At 36.2% G+C, this 20,391-nt stretch overlaps 2 protein-coding genes across 2 annotated transcripts in view; both read right to left on the bottom strand.

Moving 5' to 3' along the window:
* Window positions 1-503: 503 nt before the first annotated feature.
* LOC101171578 (keratin-associated protein 10-6) overlaps window positions 504-20,391 on the bottom strand; it is a 62,552-nt gene continuing 42,664 nt past the window's right edge. Inside the window, exons 2-14 of the mRNA XM_020704357.2 lie at window positions 13,737-13,875; window positions 13,056-13,660; window positions 12,535-12,678; window positions 12,244-12,378; window positions 12,035-12,166; window positions 6,418-6,569; window positions 4,329-4,419; window positions 4,080-4,205; window positions 3,788-3,922; window positions 3,569-3,700; window positions 1,077-1,202; window positions 801-932; window positions 504-717 (exon numbers count right to left, since the gene is read on the bottom strand). Coding sequence (XP_020560016.1) covers window positions 584-717; window positions 801-932; window positions 1,077-1,202; window positions 3,569-3,700; window positions 3,788-3,922; window positions 4,080-4,205; window positions 4,329-4,419; window positions 6,418-6,569; window positions 12,035-12,166; window positions 12,244-12,378; window positions 12,535-12,678; window positions 13,056-13,149 — 1,533 coding nt within the window. The 5' untranslated portion in view covers window positions 13,150-13,660; window positions 13,737-13,875 and the 3' untranslated portion in view covers window positions 504-583. The remainder of the gene's footprint in view (window positions 718-800; window positions 933-1,076; window positions 1,203-3,568; window positions 3,701-3,787; window positions 3,923-4,079; window positions 4,206-4,328; window positions 4,420-6,417; window positions 6,570-12,034; window positions 12,167-12,243; window positions 12,379-12,534; window positions 12,679-13,055; window positions 13,661-13,736; window positions 13,876-20,391) is intronic.
* LOC101171080 (WAP four-disulfide core domain protein 5-like) lies at window positions 8,554-9,880 on the bottom strand. The gene is made up of 4 exons (XM_004070370.3): window positions 9,389-9,880; window positions 9,133-9,264; window positions 8,851-8,985; window positions 8,554-8,767 (listed from the first exon to the last, which is right to left on the bottom strand). Exons 1-4 carry the CDS (start codon window positions 9,474-9,476, stop codon window positions 8,634-8,636), a joined length of 489 nt encoding a protein of 162 aa, XP_004070418.1. The 5' UTR covers window positions 9,477-9,880; the 3' UTR covers window positions 8,554-8,633.

Below are 20,391 nucleotides of genomic sequence, written 5' to 3'. Positions count from 1 at the left end.
ATCTATATCTATTTCTCTCTCTCTCTCTCTCTCTCTCTCTCTATATATATATATACATCTCTCTATATATATCTATATATTTATATCTAAATATTTATCTTTATCTGTATATCTATCTCCCTATCTAGGTTTAGAGCAAAGAGATTTCAAAACAACTGAAAACCCGGTAAAACATCCTGAACGTCTGGAAACAAGGTTTTAAATCTTTGTTAGTATCAAATAGTTTGTAGTGAAAAAGCAAACAGAATTACAAACGACGAAAAATTACATATGCTTCAAACATTTTAAACTGCTGCACTACATTTTGAAGCTGTCCCAAATCACAATATTTACTGTTTTAACAGAATACATTAATGGCTCAACTCACTAGCAGTGATCCAGTATTTTAAGGCATCAACTGCCTGTCAGTTGGTTGAGGGTTCAACCATTGATTTTTACAATATGTTGCCTTCAGAAAAAAAGGATAGAAGGATAATGAAATAAATCACACAGAATAATGACCCTTGACATTGAGATTTTTTTTTATTTGTTTCTCTTTGAAACAGACAGCCCATGTGATCTGAATGTGTTGCTGAGTGTGGGATCAGATCGGGTGTCTGCAGGCTTGACCACAGGACGTTGGACAGCACTTCATTTCTCCTGAACACTGGCCGTCCTGGAAGCACCTGGTGCCACACTGATGTGTGAATCTGGGATCAGGACACTGACCTGGCTTTACTGAAACCCCAAAGAATAAAGAGTTGTTGTTGCTACATGCATGAACACAGAAGAATGTGTGGCTTTATCTACATAGCTGATACCTATTATTGGAATTTTGCACACATGTCCGCACCCATTGGAGCAGCATACTTCACCGTTTGAACAGTCAGAATCAGAACTGCACAATTCCACACATATCCCATATTCATTTATCAAAGGACACTTTTTTTCAACTGAAAAAGGAGAAGCACAAATTAAAAAGACAAAAAATGTAATGATAGCTTAAGCTAAAGCAGGAAAAACTCAGAAAATATGACTGTTAAAATAAATAAAAAGTATTAGTGTTTAAATATGTTTTCTAAATCTTTAGTTCTTACCAGGGATTGAAGGAACACATACTGGTCTGTTATTGAACACACAGCATTTGTAGCCATCAAGACACCCAATGTCCCACATACAGGTCCTGTCAGGTAAAGGGCCATCAAAGTTTGACGGACAGTGACCTAGTTTTTAAGAAATAAGGTCAATAAATATCAATCAACAACATTCAAATCAAGAAAATTTATCTGAATTTGAGGCATTTTGTACTGATTTGATCAAACAGAAATACAAACAAACAGAAACTCACCAACATTTGGAGTTAAAGTTAGGTAAGACGGCACAAAGACACCAAAAACCAATGCCAGTGTCCTTATTGCTGACGAGTGATTATCCATTTTTGATGGTTCCCTTCAAGAATGATCTCCTAAATGTGATTCAGTAATACTCTTCTAACTATTTTATGCCACATGAGAGCTCAGCAGGACAAGCAAAGCTGGGTCCCTGTGCCTGTAAAATCACAGGACAGTTACATAACATTACATGACAAACTTCTGCCCAACAATTTTATTTTTAGTTTATTTTTTCTGTGTATTTTTTGTATCAGTCGCCTGATTCCAAATTTTGTCTGGTAGAAATAATAACCTCCTTTGACACTAACAGGGATCAAAAATTGGTCCTAACCTGTGTGAGCATCAGCGACCATGATCAAGAAAGTTTTGGTTCTCTTTTGGTTGCAGCTGACAACCAAAAGACATATTTTATCCTTCAATATTTCAGCAAGGCCAACAAAGACCCCATGATTACTCCTTTTAATGTAACTAAGATCAAGATCAACTTTATCAATCCCCGGAGGAAAATTCAGTAGAATTGGAATTAATTTATTTTAGGCTATCAAAGCAAAACAAAAATTTACTATAGAAGACAAACAAAAGAGATTTACATAGAAGTATAAAACATAAGATGATTAAAAATTTAGAAATACATATCCATACATACACATGTAAATGATGCCATTATAACTAATCAAAATCATAAGTAGACATATTTGCAGGCAGAACAGGACATGATGAATCCAATAAAAGAGAAATTTGTCAAAATCAGTTTAGGTAATTCTTTGAAACATCTATATTTCCGCCTCTATTATGCTTTACTTAACTATTTTATTGTATTTTTTGCGCATTTATCATATTGTACTTTTAATTAAAGACGTTACAACATTTAAGAAATCATTTACACAGGTCAAGTATCAAACTAGAGTGCTTTAAAACTGTCATCAGAAAAAAATTATTACATTATTCCAAAATATGCTGCAACATATCACAGATGCTCATAAGTATGGTACAAAACATGTTAATGCCAAAAATACACAAGATTTTACTTCTATTTTAAATGTTATACACAAAAATTATCACTTCTTATGATAATGTATTATTTTTAAATCCACATTTAGATCATTAGTCAAAGTGACCTTTTCAAGGTTTATTGAAAATTAATGTATGTATGTAAGAGTAATTATTTGATTAAAATAACATACTTTTACAATTTTTGGAAACAGTAAACGTGTTTTTAATAAAAAATTGCATACAATTCAGTTGTGGGAAACCAAATATATAATGTCACCTATTTTCTTTATTTATTGTGGTCTAACCCTAAAGGGGCTATGCTGAACTTCATTTTTGACCTTTTTTACACATGTGCTATAATCACACATATTTAAAGATCTGCACTGTAAAACATTATAACTGATTTTCCTGTCACCTGTCATCTTTGAGTACGTATTTCAAAATTGGTCTTAACTCTTTCTTGGTTTTTTGTGGGTTTAAGGTGATGCTAAATTAAGTGGATTATGTTGTAAATTAATCACATAAAGCATGAAGGGGTTCACAATAAAACATACGCACACTTACACGCACGCACGCATGCACACCCACGCACACCCACACCTACACACCTACACACACACACCCCACACTGTTTAATATACACACTTAGGAATTTAAAAAGTCACCCTTCAAAGCTAAGTACACACTTTTCTATGTGTGTAGCTTTTGACCGGTAGTGCAGGTAAATGTGTTATTTTCTGTTTCTACCTTGTTTCATCTTCATGTATTTTTTCTCCTATAAAGACCTATTTCAAGAGACATAAAAAGCATTTTAACATCTTTTTTTAGGTTTACACATTCTTTTATTTTTATTTTTATTAGTAATGTAAGAATTCAGACAAATTTTGGTCATGAAAGAGAAGGTCCAGAGGTCATTTTGAAAGAGATTAAAAGCTCACTGATCACCTCTTTTCATTTTTTTCTTAATTATTAAAATTCATCACAGATTTTCTCTGAGTTCTCATCTCTTCAAAAACTACAAAATTCAGAAACTGTACAAAATAAAACATGGGAAAAAATTGCCTTAAAAATTTTACCACAATTGTTGCACATTAAAAAGCACAATATAGTTCATATTCCAAAATAATAACAATTATTTTTTATACATTTTTTTGTTTTGAGTCAGGCCGCCCAACCGATGTGACAGAGTTGCTGAGTGCTGGATCAGAAAGGACGTCTGCAGACTTGACCACAGCTCGTCTGACAGCACTTCATTTCTCCTGGACAGTTGCCATCGTGCCTGCACCTTGTGCCACACTGGCGTGTGAATCTTGGATCAGGACAGTCACCTGGCTTCACTAAACATAGAAGAATAAAATAGGAACACATTATGGTACATGGCTTAGCATGAACATATAAAGGAATATGTCATTTGACATAGATACCTGTTATTGGGGTTGTGCACACATGTCCACATCCATTGGAGCAGCATAGTTCACCGTTTGGACAGTAACCATGAAGACCGCACAATTCCACACATATCCCAATCATCCCAGTTGTGTCAGGACACACTTGTTCAACTGAAAAGAAAGAACATAAATTATAAAAACCAACAAAATTGAATGGTAAAACAATGAAATCCCATAAAATTTGACTTTTGCAAGAAAGAAAATACCTTAATTAAAAAAAAAGTCCTTTACTAATATGAAATGTGCTTCAATAAGTTTTATTTCTTACCAACAATTGGTGGGACGCAGGTTGCTTTGTTCCTAAACACACAGCATTTGTAGTCGTTAGGACAGTCTCTGTCCCACTTGCAGCTTCCTTCAGACTCTGGACCAACAAAGTATGATGGACAGTGACCTAGTTTGGGGCCACGCAGAGACAAAAAACAGACAAACTAAACAACACACCAATGACATTCGTCTGGATTTTATATGTTTGCATCAAACTGAAAAAAAAAAAATAGATGAATGACAAACTTACCAGGTTTTGGAGGAAAAGTTAGGCACGGTAGCACAAAGGCAGCAATGACCAGCAGGAGAGTCCTTATTACAGACAAGTGATGTTCCATTTTTGATAGTTACCTTCAAGAACGCTCTCCTGAATGTGATCGCTCAATTCTTCTAGTCCACTTTATATAGCTGTTATACCTGACAAATGATCAAAGGTGGGGCCCGGCACTGTGACTCTTTTACACATAACAGACAAATATTTGCCCCACAGTATCTCTGATTATTTGTTTTTCTCCTTGTGTTTGTGTGTTTTTAAATGGGTCACCTAATTCCAAGCCTGTTTTAACGCCAGGTTTCAGAGCTTTCAAAGATCTGATCACAGAAAAATCAAAGATTTGCAATCTGCGCTGTCAAAAAACGAAAGAATAAAACACAGCATCTCGTTGATAACTCTGCTTCCGTAGTGGTAACCAGCAATAGGAAAGATGATCACTTCTGTTCTCAAGTTCTCACACTGGCTACTAGTTTAATAAATAATTACTGGCTTCACAATTAACCCTAACCCTTTTAAAGGCTCCTAGTATTTACCTAATGGAATGAATAAAGCTTTATTTATACAGTACTTTACAACTCATTCAGGTTAACAAAGTGCTTTACAATACTGTAATGGACAAAAGGAAGTGTAAAGTTAAGCACATTAGGACCAAAAAAAAAACACACATAATTGCAAAAACAATACAATACATATAAGACAGATAAGACTACAATAAAATGATAAAAAGAAAACAAAATGCCACCAACTACTGAGTGTTAAAAGCCATTCTAAAACTGTTAAATTCTTGAGTAGGATACCTGTTAGATGTACTTGTTATTCACAAACAGCAGAAAGCACAATTATTTGGGTGGAATTTACTGACAGAATTCTTTTGGGGGGTCTATAATTAATTATATAAAAAGGTATATAAATATATTTAACTTCAAAAGCATCAGGTTTTTAAATAAGGGATTTTTTAAATATAATAAACAAAGGATTTTGCTGCATATTTTAATTAACTGTCACTTTTGCTCAGGGAACCACATTGACATTACAATGATAATGTCACATTGCCTCACTGAGACATGTAGCAACTGACCTTTATAGATGTTGACTGTTTATTTCAGTATATGAATTTCCTGAGCTCCCTCTCACCCTCATGTAGGAGCTAATACGGGATGCTAACAGGGTGGTTTCTATTTTCTTTTTGGAAATTTGTCAGAGCCGCAATAAATGGAGGTGGTCTCCAACGGTGCTGCTGTGTCCCAACAGCTTTTGGCTCCCTACACACAACGCAGAAGTGATCCGGTTACATCTGCAACTGCTTGAGACAAAGTTTTTAAGTAATTTTACAGATTTTTTTGTTGCACGGTTACATGAAAACCTGGGGAAAATTGAAATATCTAATTTACCTATGAAGCATATTTTTGGTCTGTGGGAGGAAACACCAGGACAAATACAAACCCCACACAGAAAAGATCCGGACAGGATTTGAACCAGGGCCATCTCACAGTGAGGCAAGAGCGCTGACCACTGCACCTCCGTACAGCACCAACACTGGAACTCTAAATACAGAAATAAGCTCACAAAAACATTGGAGCATCTGCTCTCCTTGGAATTTTGTTTGATCTATACACTCTAATCGTCAGTCAAGAATGAAATAGCCATAAGTTTGCTGCTAACCAAATTCTGGACCGTTGTAAATAAGATGTAATAACACTCACAAACAATTGACTCTTTTTACTGTATAAAACATCAAATTTTCCCCATTTCTTTTCTTCTCTAATTTGAGTCTTCAGTTTAATGATCATGGTTTTACTTTGTTGTTATTTTCTTTGACTTCCTGTTTACCTTTACAACTTTGATCTTTCTCTTGTCATTTGGGTAGAATTTTTTCATTCTTTAAAAAAAAATCTGTGAAAAAAAATTGAAATAAATAAAAAAATGTAAGAATGAAATAGCCATAAGTTTTCTGCAAACCAAATTCTGGACCGTTGCAAATAAGAAGTAATAACAAACAAACAATTGACTCTTTTTACTGTATAAAAGTTTTAATCAGTACTGCTACACATAGAATGCCTAATACCGTTTTGCTGTTTTCTGGGTAGTAGGGTACCTTGCAGACCATGCCACAACCCAGAGAATGGCAGCACTTTTTATCCCCTTCACAGTTACCATCCTCGGCGCAGGACGGAGCACCCAGACAGTTTATGCTGGGCATACAGAAACCAGGCTTGACTGTCATACCAGAGAAGAAACAAAGTCTCAGTTAGTCCATCCTGTTGTCCATCCATACTGCTGTGTTCATAACTCACCTGTTAGTGGTGTTGTACAAACATGCCCACATCCATTTGAACAACATTTTTTACCACTGCCACAGTCCTTATCACAAGTACATTTGCTGTGAGATGAGTGCCTACCACTATGCCTTTGTACAGCCCTGTTTTCTAACATTAAAGCTAAAATACTACAGACATCCTCATGAATTGTCTTTTTGGACTGTGGGAGGAAGCTGGAGTTCCTGCAGAAAACCCACACATGCACCGGGAGAACATGAATTGAAGGTTTCTAGCCTGGATTCACACCAGGGCCTTCTACTTGTAAGATGATAGTGCTACCCACTACACCTCTGTGCGGCCTGTTGCAGATTTTGTTAAAGTAAAGTATTCGTGCAACTTTGGCTTTGAATCGTACATTGAACAAAATACAAACACTTTTTTTTTGCTCCTATATTTTATGAGAGGAACTCAAAGATGAAAAACATTTTCTAAAACACAACATAGCTCTTGCTCTCAAATTTTCAGAAATCAGTCTAACTTTATGATGTTGATCACTTCTCCTTTGTTGAGATAATCCATCCCACCTCACAGGTGTTCCATATCAAGATGCTGATTATACAGCAAGATTATTGCACAGGTGTGCCTTATACTGGCCATAATACAAGACCACTCTGAAATGTGCTGCTTTGTTTTGTGGGGAGGGAATACCAGAGCAGTCAGTCAGTATCTGGTGTGTCTATTATTGACTAACTGGACAGTGTTGCCTTGAGGCAACAAATGACAATAAACTGTTTTAATGTAAGTAAGTAAATTTATTTGTATAGCACCTTTCACAAACAGAAGTCACAAGGTGCATCACAGGTTAAAATATGTATATATTAACATTATATAATACATGTAATACATATATAGACGGCTGGGTAGCTCGGTTGATAAGGTGAGAGGCTGCCGTGCAGGAATCTAGGGTTCGATTCCTGGAGGGGAATGAGCAATGGTGCTGGGGGCACTTACCATATCAATGGCGAGCAATTAACATCACCCAGTGAGGGTCCTTAGGCAAGATCCTTAACCTTACTGCCTCCCGAGTGCGGTTCGGCTGCAGCTCACTGCTCCCCCAGTGGATCGGTCAAATGTGGAGAAGAATTTCCCCATTGTGGGATCAATAAAGTATCAATTATTATATAATGTATTCTTTTAAAAGTAGACTAAAATAGCAAAAGTACTTCTTTAATGTACATTCACATATTTTTAAAATTACAATTACATCAATATAAACATTTAAAAAAGTGATATTTATCTAACTTATTATGATGAAGTTTCTCTTGTAGCACAGCTTGCAGAAAAGGACCCCCTCCACCCATTATTAAAGTCACACCACTTTCAACTCATCATTCTATTGGACAGTAATATGTCTTGTTGCATTTTTTTGAAAAAGTTATTTTTATTTAAATGGCCAATGGTGAGACATGAAAATGTGGTTTGAGGCATTGCTATGCAGTTGAGTAACTGGTTAAATCAAGTTTTTCAACTGTTTGTCAACAGTTTGAAGCAAGCAGATTTTGAGTAATTTAATAATATGGTAAAATATCAAGAATGTTGAGGGTGTCTTTGAATGTTGATCAAGGTTTTAAATCTTTGCAAGTAGCAAATAGTTTTAGCGAAAAAGCAAACAGAATAAAAAACAGCAAAAAAACTATAGACGTATCAAACATTTTAAACTGCTGCACTACATTTTGAAGCTGTCCCAAATCACAATATTTGGTTTTTTTTTTAACAGAACACATTAATTGCTCAACCAACTAGCAGTGATCCAGTAATTTAAGGATTCAACTGCCTGTCAGGTGGTTGAGGGTTCAACCATTTATTTTTACAATACGATACCTTTAGAAAAAAAAAGTCCCTTTTAGAAGGATAATGAAATAAATCACACAGGATAATGACCCTTGAAATTGAGATTTTTTTTTATTTGTTTCTCTTTGAAACAGACAGCCCATGTGATCTGAATGTGTTGCTGAGTGTGGGATCAGATCGGGTGTCTGCAGGCTTGACCACAGGACGTTGGACAGCACTTCATTTCTCCTGAACACTGACCATCCTGGAAGCACCTTGTGCCACACTGATGTGTGAATCCGGGATCAGGACACTGACCTGGCTTTACTGAAACCCCAAAGAATAAAGAGTTGTTGTTGCTACATGCATGAACACAGAAGAATTTGTCGCTTTATCTACATAGCTGATACCTATTATTGGAGGTGTGCAATCATGTCCGCACCCATTGGAGCAGCATAGTTGACCGTTTGAGCAGTCAGAATCAGAAAAGCAGTTTTCCACACATAACCCTATGGTCCCACTTCGGTCAGGACACTTTTTTTCAACTGAAAAAGGAGAAACACAAATTAAAAAGAAAAAAAACCCCGTCATGATAGCTTAAACAGCAGGAAACACTCAGAAAATATGACTTTTAAAATAAAAATAAGAAAGAGTTCGTTTTTAAACATGCTTTTTAATACTTTAGTTCTTACCAGGGATTGAAGGGACACATACTGCTATGTTATTGAACACACAGCATTTGTAGCCAACAGGACAATCAATATCCCAATGACAGGTAATCGGGATTTCAGGAAAAGGGCCATCAAAGTTTGACGGACAGTGACCTAGAATTAATTTATAAGGCCAATAAAGGTCAATCAGCTTTATTCAAATCAAGGAAATTAATATGAGTTTGAGGTATTTTGTATTGATTAGAACAGGTAAAAGTAAAAACGAACAGAAACTCACCAACATTTGGAGGAAAAGTTAGGCACGGTGGCACAAAGACAGCAATGACCAGCAGGAATGTCCTCATTACAGAGAAGTGATGTTCCATTTTTGATAGTTACTTTCAAGAACGTTCTCCTGAATGTGATCGCTCAATTCTTTTAGTCCACTTTATATAGCTGTTATACCTGACAAATGATCAAAGGTGTGGCCCTGCACTGTGACTCTTTTACGCATAAAAGACAAATATTTGCCCAACAGTATCTCTGACTATTTGTTTTCTTCTTGTGTCTGTGTGTTTTTAAATCGATCCCCTAATTATAAACCTGTTTTAACACCAAGTTTCAGAACTTTCAAAGATCAGATCACAGAAAAAAGCATATATTTGCAGTATGCTCTGTCAAAAAAACAAAATAATAAAACACAGCACCACTTCTAAAAAGCTGCTTCTGCAGTGGTGTAGGAGAGCTGATAACTTCTAGTCTCAAGTTTTCATGCTGGCTACCAGTTAAATAAATAAGTGATTTAAAAGGCTCCTTGTTTAATATTTACCTAATGGAGTGAATAAAGCTTTATTTGTAAAGCGCTTTACAACTCATTCAGGCTAACAAAGTGCTTTAAAATAATAGACAAAAACGAAGTTTAAAGTTAAGCACTATAGGACAAAAGAAAGAAAAACACGCACATAATTACAAAAAATAATAACATACATAAACGACAGAGAAGAATACAATACAATGAGAAAAAGAAAATAAAATGCCACTAAGTACAGAGTTTTTAAAAAGTTACCGTTTTAGAATGGTGGTGGTGGGGGGTTGTTAATTAATTATATAAATAGGTATTTAAATATATGTAAATTCTAGAGCATCAGCTTTTTAAATAAGGGAATTTTTAAAGTCAAATAGGATTTTGCTGCATATTTTATTTACTGTCACTTTTTGCTCAGGGAGCCATATTGACATTACACTAATAATGTCTCATTACCTCACCGAGACATGTAGCAACTGATCAGTATGATTTTGTAAGACCTTCAGAAACTAATAATCACATGTTTTTTTTCTTGTTTGGGATCTTCCACTGACCCATTATGTCACAGTGACTGTTAAAATGACACCTTATCAGACCTCAACCGTGACTTCTGCAGTGTCCAACCTTTCATCTACAATATTTTGAAAAAATTGTTGTTTATTTATCCCTTTCAGGGTCATGGGGCTGCTTGAATCAAGTCAGCTACTGTTGGGCAAAGGCAGGGTACACTATAAAATGAACTATGGCTGTTTTTACTTTTACTAAAGGGCATTTTGCTATTTTTATTTAACTCTTTTGATATTACACTTATATTTACAATGCTTCCATAAATGTTACTTAATACATTTAATATTTTGCATTACTGATCAATTTGGGCAAGGGATTACTCAACACTCCTAAATAGAATACTAGAATGTTCTTATTCATGGGATTTTGTAGTTCATACTATATAAGTATGCTTTACAACAATATACTGTTATTATTTGAAATCTGCTATGAAAATACAGAGACCTTTATAGATGTTGACTGTTTATTTCAGTATATGAATTTCCTGAGCTCCCTCTCACCCTCATGTAGGAGCTAATACGGGATCCTAACAGGGTGGTTTCTATTTTCTTTTTGGAAATTTGTCAGAGCCGCAATAAATGGAGGTGGTCTCCAACGGTGCTGCTGTGTCCCAACAGCTTTTGGCTCCCTACACACAACGCAGAAGTGATCCGGTTACATCTGCAACCGCTTGAGACAAGGTTTGTAAGTAATTTTACAGATCCGGCCAGGATTTGAAACACAAACAGGGCCATCTCACAGTGAGGCAAGAGCGCTGACCACTGCACCTCCGTACAGCACCAACACTGGAACTCTAAATACAGAAATAAGCTCACAAACACATTTGAGCGTCTGCTCTCCTTAGAATATTGTTTGATCTATACACTCTAATCCCCAGTCAATGTCTAACTTTATCCCTAACAATTTACACACTTACACACCTAAACACAACTGAGAAAGTTTAACTTGTTTTCAAGGCCAATTGAGCATCACCTGTTGTTTCAGGTTGAATATTTATGCCAGCAAAGGTCTCAACAGTTATTTACTCATCTTTTTCTCCTCTTTTAAGACCTGTGTCCAGGGGCCAAATTGTAAACGTATCCTAAAACTCTTCTTTTTGTTAAATTAAACAATTTGAAGATATTTTAATTTAATATGTATTTGAAATCTGTTTCAGTTAAATTTATGGTTAAGAAAAAATACCTAAAAGATATTTTAAAATGGGGAATCAAAGTTTTCTTGATCACATTTTCCCCATTTCTTTTCTTCTCTAATTTGAGTCTTCAGTTTAATGATCATGGTTTTACTTTGTTGTTATTTTCTTTGACTTCCTGTTTACCTTTACAACTTTGATCTTTCTCTTGTCATTTGGGTAGATTTTTTTCATTCTTTAAAAAAAATCTGTGAAAAAAAATTGAAATAAATAAAAAAATGTAAGAATGAAATAGCCATAAGTTTTCTGCAAACCAAATTCTGGACCGTTGTAAATAAGATGTAATAACAAACAAACAATTGACTCTTTTTACTGTATAAAAGTTTTAATCAGTTCTGCTACACAAAGAATGCCCAATATCGTTTTGCTGTTTTCTGGTTAGTAGGGTTCCTTGCAGACCATGCCACAACCCAGAGAATGGCAGCACTTTTTATCCCCTTCACAGTTACCATCCTCGGCACAGGACGGAGCACCCAGACAGTTTATGCTGGGCATACAGAAACCAGGCTTGACTGTCATACCAGAGAAGAAACAAAGTCTCAGTTAGTCCATCCTGTTGTCCATCCATACTGCTGTGTTCATAACTCACCTGTTATTGGTGTTGTACAAACATGCCCACATCCATTTGAACAACATTTTTTACCACTGCCACAGTCGTTGTCACAAGTGCACTCTTCAACACACGCGCCTACGGACCCATGAGTGTTAGGGCACTCGAGCCTTACTGGGTAGAAAAAGAAATTTCATGAGCAGTTGATAAAAATCATTTGTTAAACCAAGTTCCAATATAAATGTTTTATTTTATTTATTTAAAAGCTGGTTCAGTTTAATTTCCAATTTATTTGCTTTGAGAATATGAATCAGAAGATCAAAGACTTACCGATAGCCGGAGGCACACACACCATTCCACAGCTATATTCACAGCATTTGTGGTCATCAACGCAGTCATCGTCACAGTTGCAGTGGAAACGGGATGGGAAACCATAGAGATGTTTAGGGCATCTCCCTGGTTTTGCATCTATTGCTGAGGGAAAGAAGCAGACAAAATATCAGCCAAAGTCTGGCTTGCCTTTGGGTAAATCGGTTGACCCTTGATTGGAAAGTTGCAGGTTCAGTTCCATTGCGGTTGCAGGTTCCTGCTCTGCTCATGTATCAAACTGTACTTGGGCATGACAGTGAACCCCACATTACTCCTGGTAGTCTGGCAAGCACAACACATGACAGCTCTGTCTTCATCAGTGTATAAGTGTGTGCATGGATTAATGGCACTCGTGACTGTAAGTTGAGTCTCAATTAGTAAGTATAAGTATACACCAATTACCCAAAGATATCAAAAAGCAAGAATCTTAAAAAATGTAAAAACAATTAATTAATACAGTAGAAAAAAAAGGCAGAACCTACCTGGTTTGGGATAAAAAAGTGCAGAAGAGTGCACAAAAACACAAAGGGAAAAGAACAGAGCACCAATTAAAGGCCAATGTGTTGCCATTTTCATTAAATGCTGGCAAGAATGAGCATCTCAGCTCCTGTTTAAGCAAATGTCCTTGCAAACAGTTTTAAGTGCAGTAGGTGGGACTCCGGGTCCTTGTGCCTGTTGTGTTACATAAAAACCCCTTGAGATGTGATGACCAACTTCTGTAAAAGGAAAACAGTGATGAGAGAAGTTGTGAAATAACTATTCAGTGCAGACTTATGTGCACTTGCCCCCATATTTATTATTCATTTTGCTAGTTGCACTTTGCTAGTTGCACTTTGTGTTCATTTAAAAAGTCAGCAGCCTGAAGTTTATAAAATGGGGTCTACTAAATGAAAAGTAATTTACAATTCAAAAAGTACTTGATTTATTCTATGTTATGGCGGGTGGGTGGAAGGTGGGATCCAAATGCGGACACGGCTTTCCGGGTAACAAATTTTATTTTGAACAGAGTGAGGATGGCGGGCTGGCAGTTTTGCAGGCAGGCAGACAGCAAGGCAGGCAGGAGGGCTGACGGGCGGGCAGGCAGGATCTTGGGAGGGAGAAACAGGAGGATTAGGACATATAAAAATTACTTAAGCTCTGATCATACTTGCGCATATTGTTACCAGAGGTGAACAATAGTCTGGCGTCGGCTGGAGTGCAGAGTGGCTGATGAGGAGCAGATGAAGAGCAGGTGTGTGACCTGGACGAGGTGCATGTGTGCTCAGGCACTGGAGGAGAGCATGCCCACAGGATCACAACATTCTAGATGAAAAAAATCTGTTGTTGCACTTGTCTCAGTCAAACAAGACAAGCAAATAGCCATCAAGTTAGTTTTTTTGCGCTACTGCACTGAGGGCAGATTCGGTGAGATGATCAGTGCAGCAGTGGATGTGAAAGTGAAAAGCCAGCTAAAAATATAACTTGTGCATTTAATGCTACACCAGTCTTTGCATAATTTACTCCAGGTTATAAACTGATCCACAATTAATGGAATCTGCGTCTATTTGTGCATGTTCATACAGAAATTATCATCAGCTCCTGCCTCATTGATCCCATAGTCTCCAATCTTTTAATTAGACATAAAAAATCATTGGACAAAATTAATAAAAGTTACTAAAAGAATTACGCAAGTAAAATGTACACACTGACTTGACCTTTTCTCAGAAACTGTTTTAAAAAAAACACAAGAAGACTGTCCTTGAAGGTGTAAAAAACACCACCTGTTTGCAGTTTTGAGAAAGAGCGTAGAGTCAGATAAAGAACAGAAGTTTTCAGAAGGTGTAAACATGGTGTCTGGTTGGGAGGAAACACTGCAGCTGGGTTGGGTCAAATTTATGTGACAGACTCTAAATTCAGGTCAGATCATGATACTCAAACCCTCCTTTTTATGTCACAATTAATTCTTAAAAGGTTAATTATGAACATCTACAAACTCATATAAATCGATTTGATAATTTACAGAAATACTAGGTTTTTTAGAGCAGATCACGAAACAGAAAAACACATGAAACGAAAACCTTTTTACTTATTGTACTTCCAGGTTCTCTTTTGGAATTATTTAAGATTTTAGAATTGAACTAATATTAATTGACATGACTTTTTTGAGTCAACTGTCTTCATTGGATAGTTGTTTTTTCCTGTTTATTGTTATTTATTTTTTGTAAAACAGTTAGATTCCTATCTAAAAAGGCTACCACAAGAGATAGCTTTTTTCATTCATTCAACTTCTAAACCCGTTTAGTCCCTTTCGGGGTCACAGGGCTGCCGGAGCCTACCCAGATCACTTGTGGGCGAAGGCAGGGGACATCCTGGACAGCTCGCCAGTCTGTCGCAGGGCCAGAAATCACACACCCATGCATGCATATCTATAAAGAATTCAGGGAGAATTTAAAGTAACCAATTAACCTAGGAACCTATGTTTTTGGACGGTGGGAGGAAGCCGGAGTCCCTGGAGGAAACCCACGTGATGCACGGGGAGAACATGCAAACTCCACACTGAAAGGTCCCCCATTGGTGTTCTGTTTCAGGTCCCCCAGCCGGGACCAACCACTGCACCACTATGCAGTCATAGGATGGCCAGATGAAGCAGAGACCTCAGAAGATCCCCAGGACATGTACAAAATTGACTGTGTATTTGCTTACAGGAACACCTAGAGGGCATGGGTGATACATGGAACTGAAGGAAGACATGTCCGTCTGAGATGTAGATCTTTGCAAACACAATGACACCATGTCAGCTGTAAACCCCTGACCACACTTGACCCTTGTTTTCTTTATTAGCCTTTTAAGTAAAGGAAGAAATACCTTTTAGAGTATTTTAGGAAATACCTAATTCTCTTAAATCTGTGTGATACAACTTTAGTTTTGCGTTAAAACTCTTGAGCTTGAGACTTCTAACTCTGTCTGTTGTTGCCATCTACTGTAATAGTGAAAAACTGCAGCTATAACAGTTTTTTATGAGGGGCCGTATAAGACATTATTTATTCTGAACCATTCACATTCATACATTCTTGCTCTCACAGTCATATATACTCTCTTTCGCATACATATATTCTCACTTGCACATCCATATATTCTCTCTCTCGCATGCATATATATTACTTTACACATACATACATTCTCACTCTCATTGTCACTCTTAAAAAAGAATGTATGTATGTGAAAGACAAGTATATATGTACGTGTGAGGAAGAGTTTATATGTGTGTGTGAGAGAGGAGTATGCATGAAACGGAAGTGACTTTGCATGAAAAGGAAGGCACTTTGAATGAAAAGGAAGGCACTTTGAATGAAACGGAAGGCAGATGATTTCTCGTACTCTGATTGGACGAGAGGCCGCCACCTCCCATTTTGAACACACTCTAAACCCTATCACTTGTACTGACTCATAACTATTAAGGTTACACAACTTAAATGTCATTTTGTAGTTGATTCAACTATAAAGTATTAAGCTCTATCAAGATTTTTTAAATTTAACTTAACAGTGCTAAATATTTTAAAGCTTATTTGTATCTAGCACTCAAAAATTTTAAGATCCCTGAAGTAGCGTCATAACGTCATCACGTACTGGTGGGAGGGTCTTTCGTTTTCTCAACGTTAGCTCAGGTGGCCATGTTGGATTTGCCGAATGCGAGTATGCGACGTTTGAAATTGAAAGTCGAGCATTTTATTTTTCTGCAAAGCGTTGCAATTTCGTCCCGCTTCAAGACGCCCCAACCTCGGGTTTTTTTTCCATCCGCCTCATTGCTGATGGTGCCGTCTTGTCTTCAGCCCTGATTTAATTTGGTAAGTATCGTTCATGGTTTATTTTGAATGAATGCTTTAAAAATGCTCTTATACTACCGTAAATGTGGTTTACTGTTGTTTAAACATATGTGTGTTATGATTGTTTTAGAGATTAATGTGGAAATGTATACATGATTAGTTTGTCATAGCAGACGTATGGCGAGCCAAACCCAAAATGCACATCTGCCCGTAAGTTACGACAGTGATGAGTTGTTGTTTTTTTCAGAGGTAGAAATGATCTGTTATGCTGCAATCACACTAAACATGATCCGCGTGTGAAATTCGCGTTGGAGGCCTCTGTCTGTGGCTAAAGTTTGCTGCTGGACATTTGTCCAAGAATGTCACTCAAAGCCTCTAACGGTTGTGTGGGAGGAGCTACCGCCAACAGTTTTAAGCCTGGTTGCTACATGGAAGCATTGGGTTTTGAATGCAGCTTTAAGCTTTCATAAATCAATGATCTCCATTATAAAAAAGGTTTTTGTAAATATAAATTAATCAACGTGCTCGTGTTGTGTTCAGGTACCGAACTACAGAGTGTTCAGTGTTTCACCTCCAGGTAGACGCCAAGGCCAGCCAGGTAACTTGTCTCCTGATCAGTTATTTGTCTAGAGCTATTTAGAAAAAACAAAAAATGCAATAGGTTGTGTAGTGCAGTAAATGTTTTTTGATCAGAATATAATTGAAACATTTTTAACATTGAAAAATCTCTTTTGGACTTTTTCAGATACTGAACTTCAGAAAGTTCACCAGAAAGTCACCATTTCACCAGAAAAGAGGTGTCAGTGGGTGAGTTTTATACTTATTTAATACATTCATCCTGAACTATTACCATTATTAGATTTATACGGCAGCATGGAAACATTTACGCACATTTTAACTAGCCAAAGGTCTAAATAGAGCTGAAATTATTTACAATTTAAATAAACATATTTAGATTGCAGGCTGAAGGTGGCACAATGGAATGGAGGTGCAAGTTGTGTTCTGTTACTTTGGCACTATGCAGTACTACATAGCCAATATTCCAAAGTGTTTCCACTGCCATGTATGTGGAGACACTTTGGAATATTGTCATGTCTTTATGACAGTATATTACAATAATAAAATGATGTTGCATTAGCACCATTCCATCATTTGAAACCATGAAAACTCATCTGTTAAGATCCGAAATGGATTTATGTAGAGTAGATGCAGTCAGAGGAAATTGTGCAGTTTTTACATGTTTGTGTAACTTAAAGCTGCCCTTTTCTGAGACTAAGTCCACCAAAACAGACAGGAACTGGCCAGCTTGGTTAGGATTTATGACCTCCAGGTGAATTTCTAATGTGCATAATTCAAAAACAGATAACAAATCATTTGTAAACAGCTGTAAGAAGCCAAGGTGTAACTTGCCTTAAAAATGACTTTGGGTCTTTGACCTGCAGTGGATCATGCCATAAACACTGTATTGTCCTCTTACTAGAAATAGACATCTAGAAAAGGTATCATTTTATTATTTCTTAAAGTTCCTTAAATAAATATTGGAAGTGTTTGCTCTGCATTTGCTTCAAAGGTAATGGATATTTCTTTTTATTCTTTTAGGACCAGCGTGACGTGAACATGAGACGGGCACTTGTCCTCCTTGCACTTCCTGTTTATCTGCATGAAGATGCCTCCAACTTCTTCAAGACCTGTACTGTAAGTGTACACGACTCCCTGTCAATGGTTTTCACTAATCCTTTAATATTGATTGAGATTTTATTGAGTGACATAATAAATAGGGCAATTGTTTGTAGTTTGTAAACTGAGTGATATTTTTAAATGGTTTTAAAAATGAGACGGAAGATGAAAGGCGAACATCAGGGACTCCTGATTGGAAGGAGTGGGAACCTTTTCGTTTACCTTTTCTGCTCCTGATCCATCATTATTTGAATAAAGAAAAATGAAGCTTTAGTCTTAAATTATTTTATAAATGTCCTCCTTCAGAAAAATGCTAAAGAACTTTTTAAAAACACAATTTTAATTGGAGTTGGTCCTTAAAACATTATAGCCAGTTGATTAAAAGCTAACAGAATGTTAGCATGAAAAGATTCCCATTGACAGATGGCAGTAATGTCAGTTTTGGACATTAGTGTGATGAATATCTTTGAGGGTCTGAACTCATCTGTGTTTTTTGTTTTGTATTTTCCAGAACACCAGACCTCACAGACACTGCTGTGGGTATATTCTCAGTTGTCGTGGTGATGCTCCTGATGCTGCCGTCAGTGGTCCCACACATCTGGCTGACTGATCTCTTCTAACTCTTCGGGGACATCTATGCTCTGGACCTACAGCACCCCAAAAAACTTGAACTTGCCTTCATATTTATTCAGAATGCTGTCTTGAGCCTTGAGGACAGCAAACCACTGAAAGGACATTTATTGACGCTGAAGAATGTTTCGTGAGTGAGTCTTCCAGAATGGACTATTTGTTGGTTTAAGTGTTATGTAACTAATGTGTTTTGTTGTGATCATTTGCTTTTTCTGCCGTACAATACAAAACCAACACTTTTTGTCAATATGTTGTGTGGCACTCTTATAATGCAGTTTTATTGCACTTATTGTTTCTTCATCCTCTTGATATTTGTGCTTTTTTTTTTTTAAAGAGCAATTAAAAAAAGTGTATTAAGCAATCACTATTGTGTGGCCTTCACGTTTGTTGGTTTTTATCAATGTTAGCCTTTAAAATGTAGTGGGGCAGTATCAATATCTCTGTTTAGAATACATTTTAAGATGAAGAATTTTAAATATTTTCAATGCTACACATTTAATGAGTTAAAGAATTTATAAAGCATTTGAGTGAATTTTACATATTTTATGAGTTGAGTAATATAAAAATATAGTTAGTTAAAGCGTTTTTTAGTTGGAAAATATTAAAAACTTTAAGTAAATAATCTCTCTTTTATAAGTTGAGGAATCTTAATATTTTTTATATGAAATAATACAAATTTAAGCCAACTGACAATATGAATTTTAATAAATGTTAACTTAAAAGTTTTAATAATATAACTTAACTGTTGCGTTATCTTTTACACAATAATTTTTAAGTTCAGTCAACTCGCTAGGGATTACAGTGCAGACGCTAACATGAACCAGCAAGAAATCCCAAATTAACAGACTTGTGGTGTGGAAAGGTATGTTTTTCAGCTAGCAGTAATAATCAAAGTATCCGTTCTCTGTTTCAAAATGAGATTGCCACAAAACCGTATGATATCTCATACTGGAACAGCTTTGGATGTAGAATTCAGTGGGAAAAGGTTTGGACCCTGCCACAAAAGTATTTCATCACCAATAAAATCAGAGAAATTTCTTTCAAAATTATTCACAAATTTTATCCAGTGAAACACTTCTTTACTAAGTTTAAAAAAGATCTGGACATAAACTGTTCATTCTGTCATTCCTCACCAGAAACTGTGCCTCATCTTATTTGGTTTTGCTATTTCACTCAACTATTTTGGAAAGATGTGATACATTTTATAAGAACTCATCTATGTGAAGATTATAGATTATTTTACGAGCATATTATTTTTGGATATTTTACACAAGGAAGACTTAATGCAGAAAAAATATATGTAGTTAATTTACTTATAATTATGGCTAAATACTTTATACACAAATGTAAATATGCCAACAAAAAAAACGTGTTTTATGTTTTTCAGAAAGAAATGGTTTTGTATGTGAACAGTATTAAATCTTCCACTAACAAAAAAGCTGTCAGAACAGTTGAAACATGGTCTCTCCTGAAACTTTAACAGATTCCTTTGCCTTATTATTTTTGTTTTCTTTTTGCATAACCTGTTTTACATGGTTATCATTATGTTTTTTTTGTTCATTCTCATGGCGAACGTGAAGATTGTATTTTGCACACAGTGGAGTTTTGTGTTTGGTATTTTGTATGTGCAAGATATTGTTAATAAAGTTTATTTAAAAAAAAAAACGAACCGGCAAGAAGTAGCCACGGGGGTCCTGCAGCCATCGGA

The sequence above is a fragment of the Oryzias latipes genome, chromosome 7, assembly GCF_002234675.1.
Source record: "Oryzias latipes chromosome 7, ASM223467v1".
Taxonomy (NCBI): Eukaryota; Metazoa; Chordata; class Actinopteri; order Beloniformes; family Adrianichthyidae; genus Oryzias; species Oryzias latipes.
Note: the sequence above shows the minus strand (reverse complement) of the source record. Positions and strands in the feature narration are given on the sequence as shown.

Coding starts and splice junctions, on each gene's coding strand:
- LOC101171080 (XM_004070370.3), bottom strand. CDS start 9,476: ATGGAACATCACTTCTCTGTAATGAGGACATTCCTGCTGGTCATTGCT. Junction 9,265..9,388: donor AACTTTTCCTCCAAATGTTG/GTGAGTTTCTGT, acceptor AATTAATTCTAG/GTCACTGTCCGTCAAACTTT. Junction 8,768..8,850: donor TTGCACACCTCCAATAATAG/GTATCAGCTATG, acceptor TTGGGGTTTCAG/TAAAGCCAGGTCAGTGTCCT.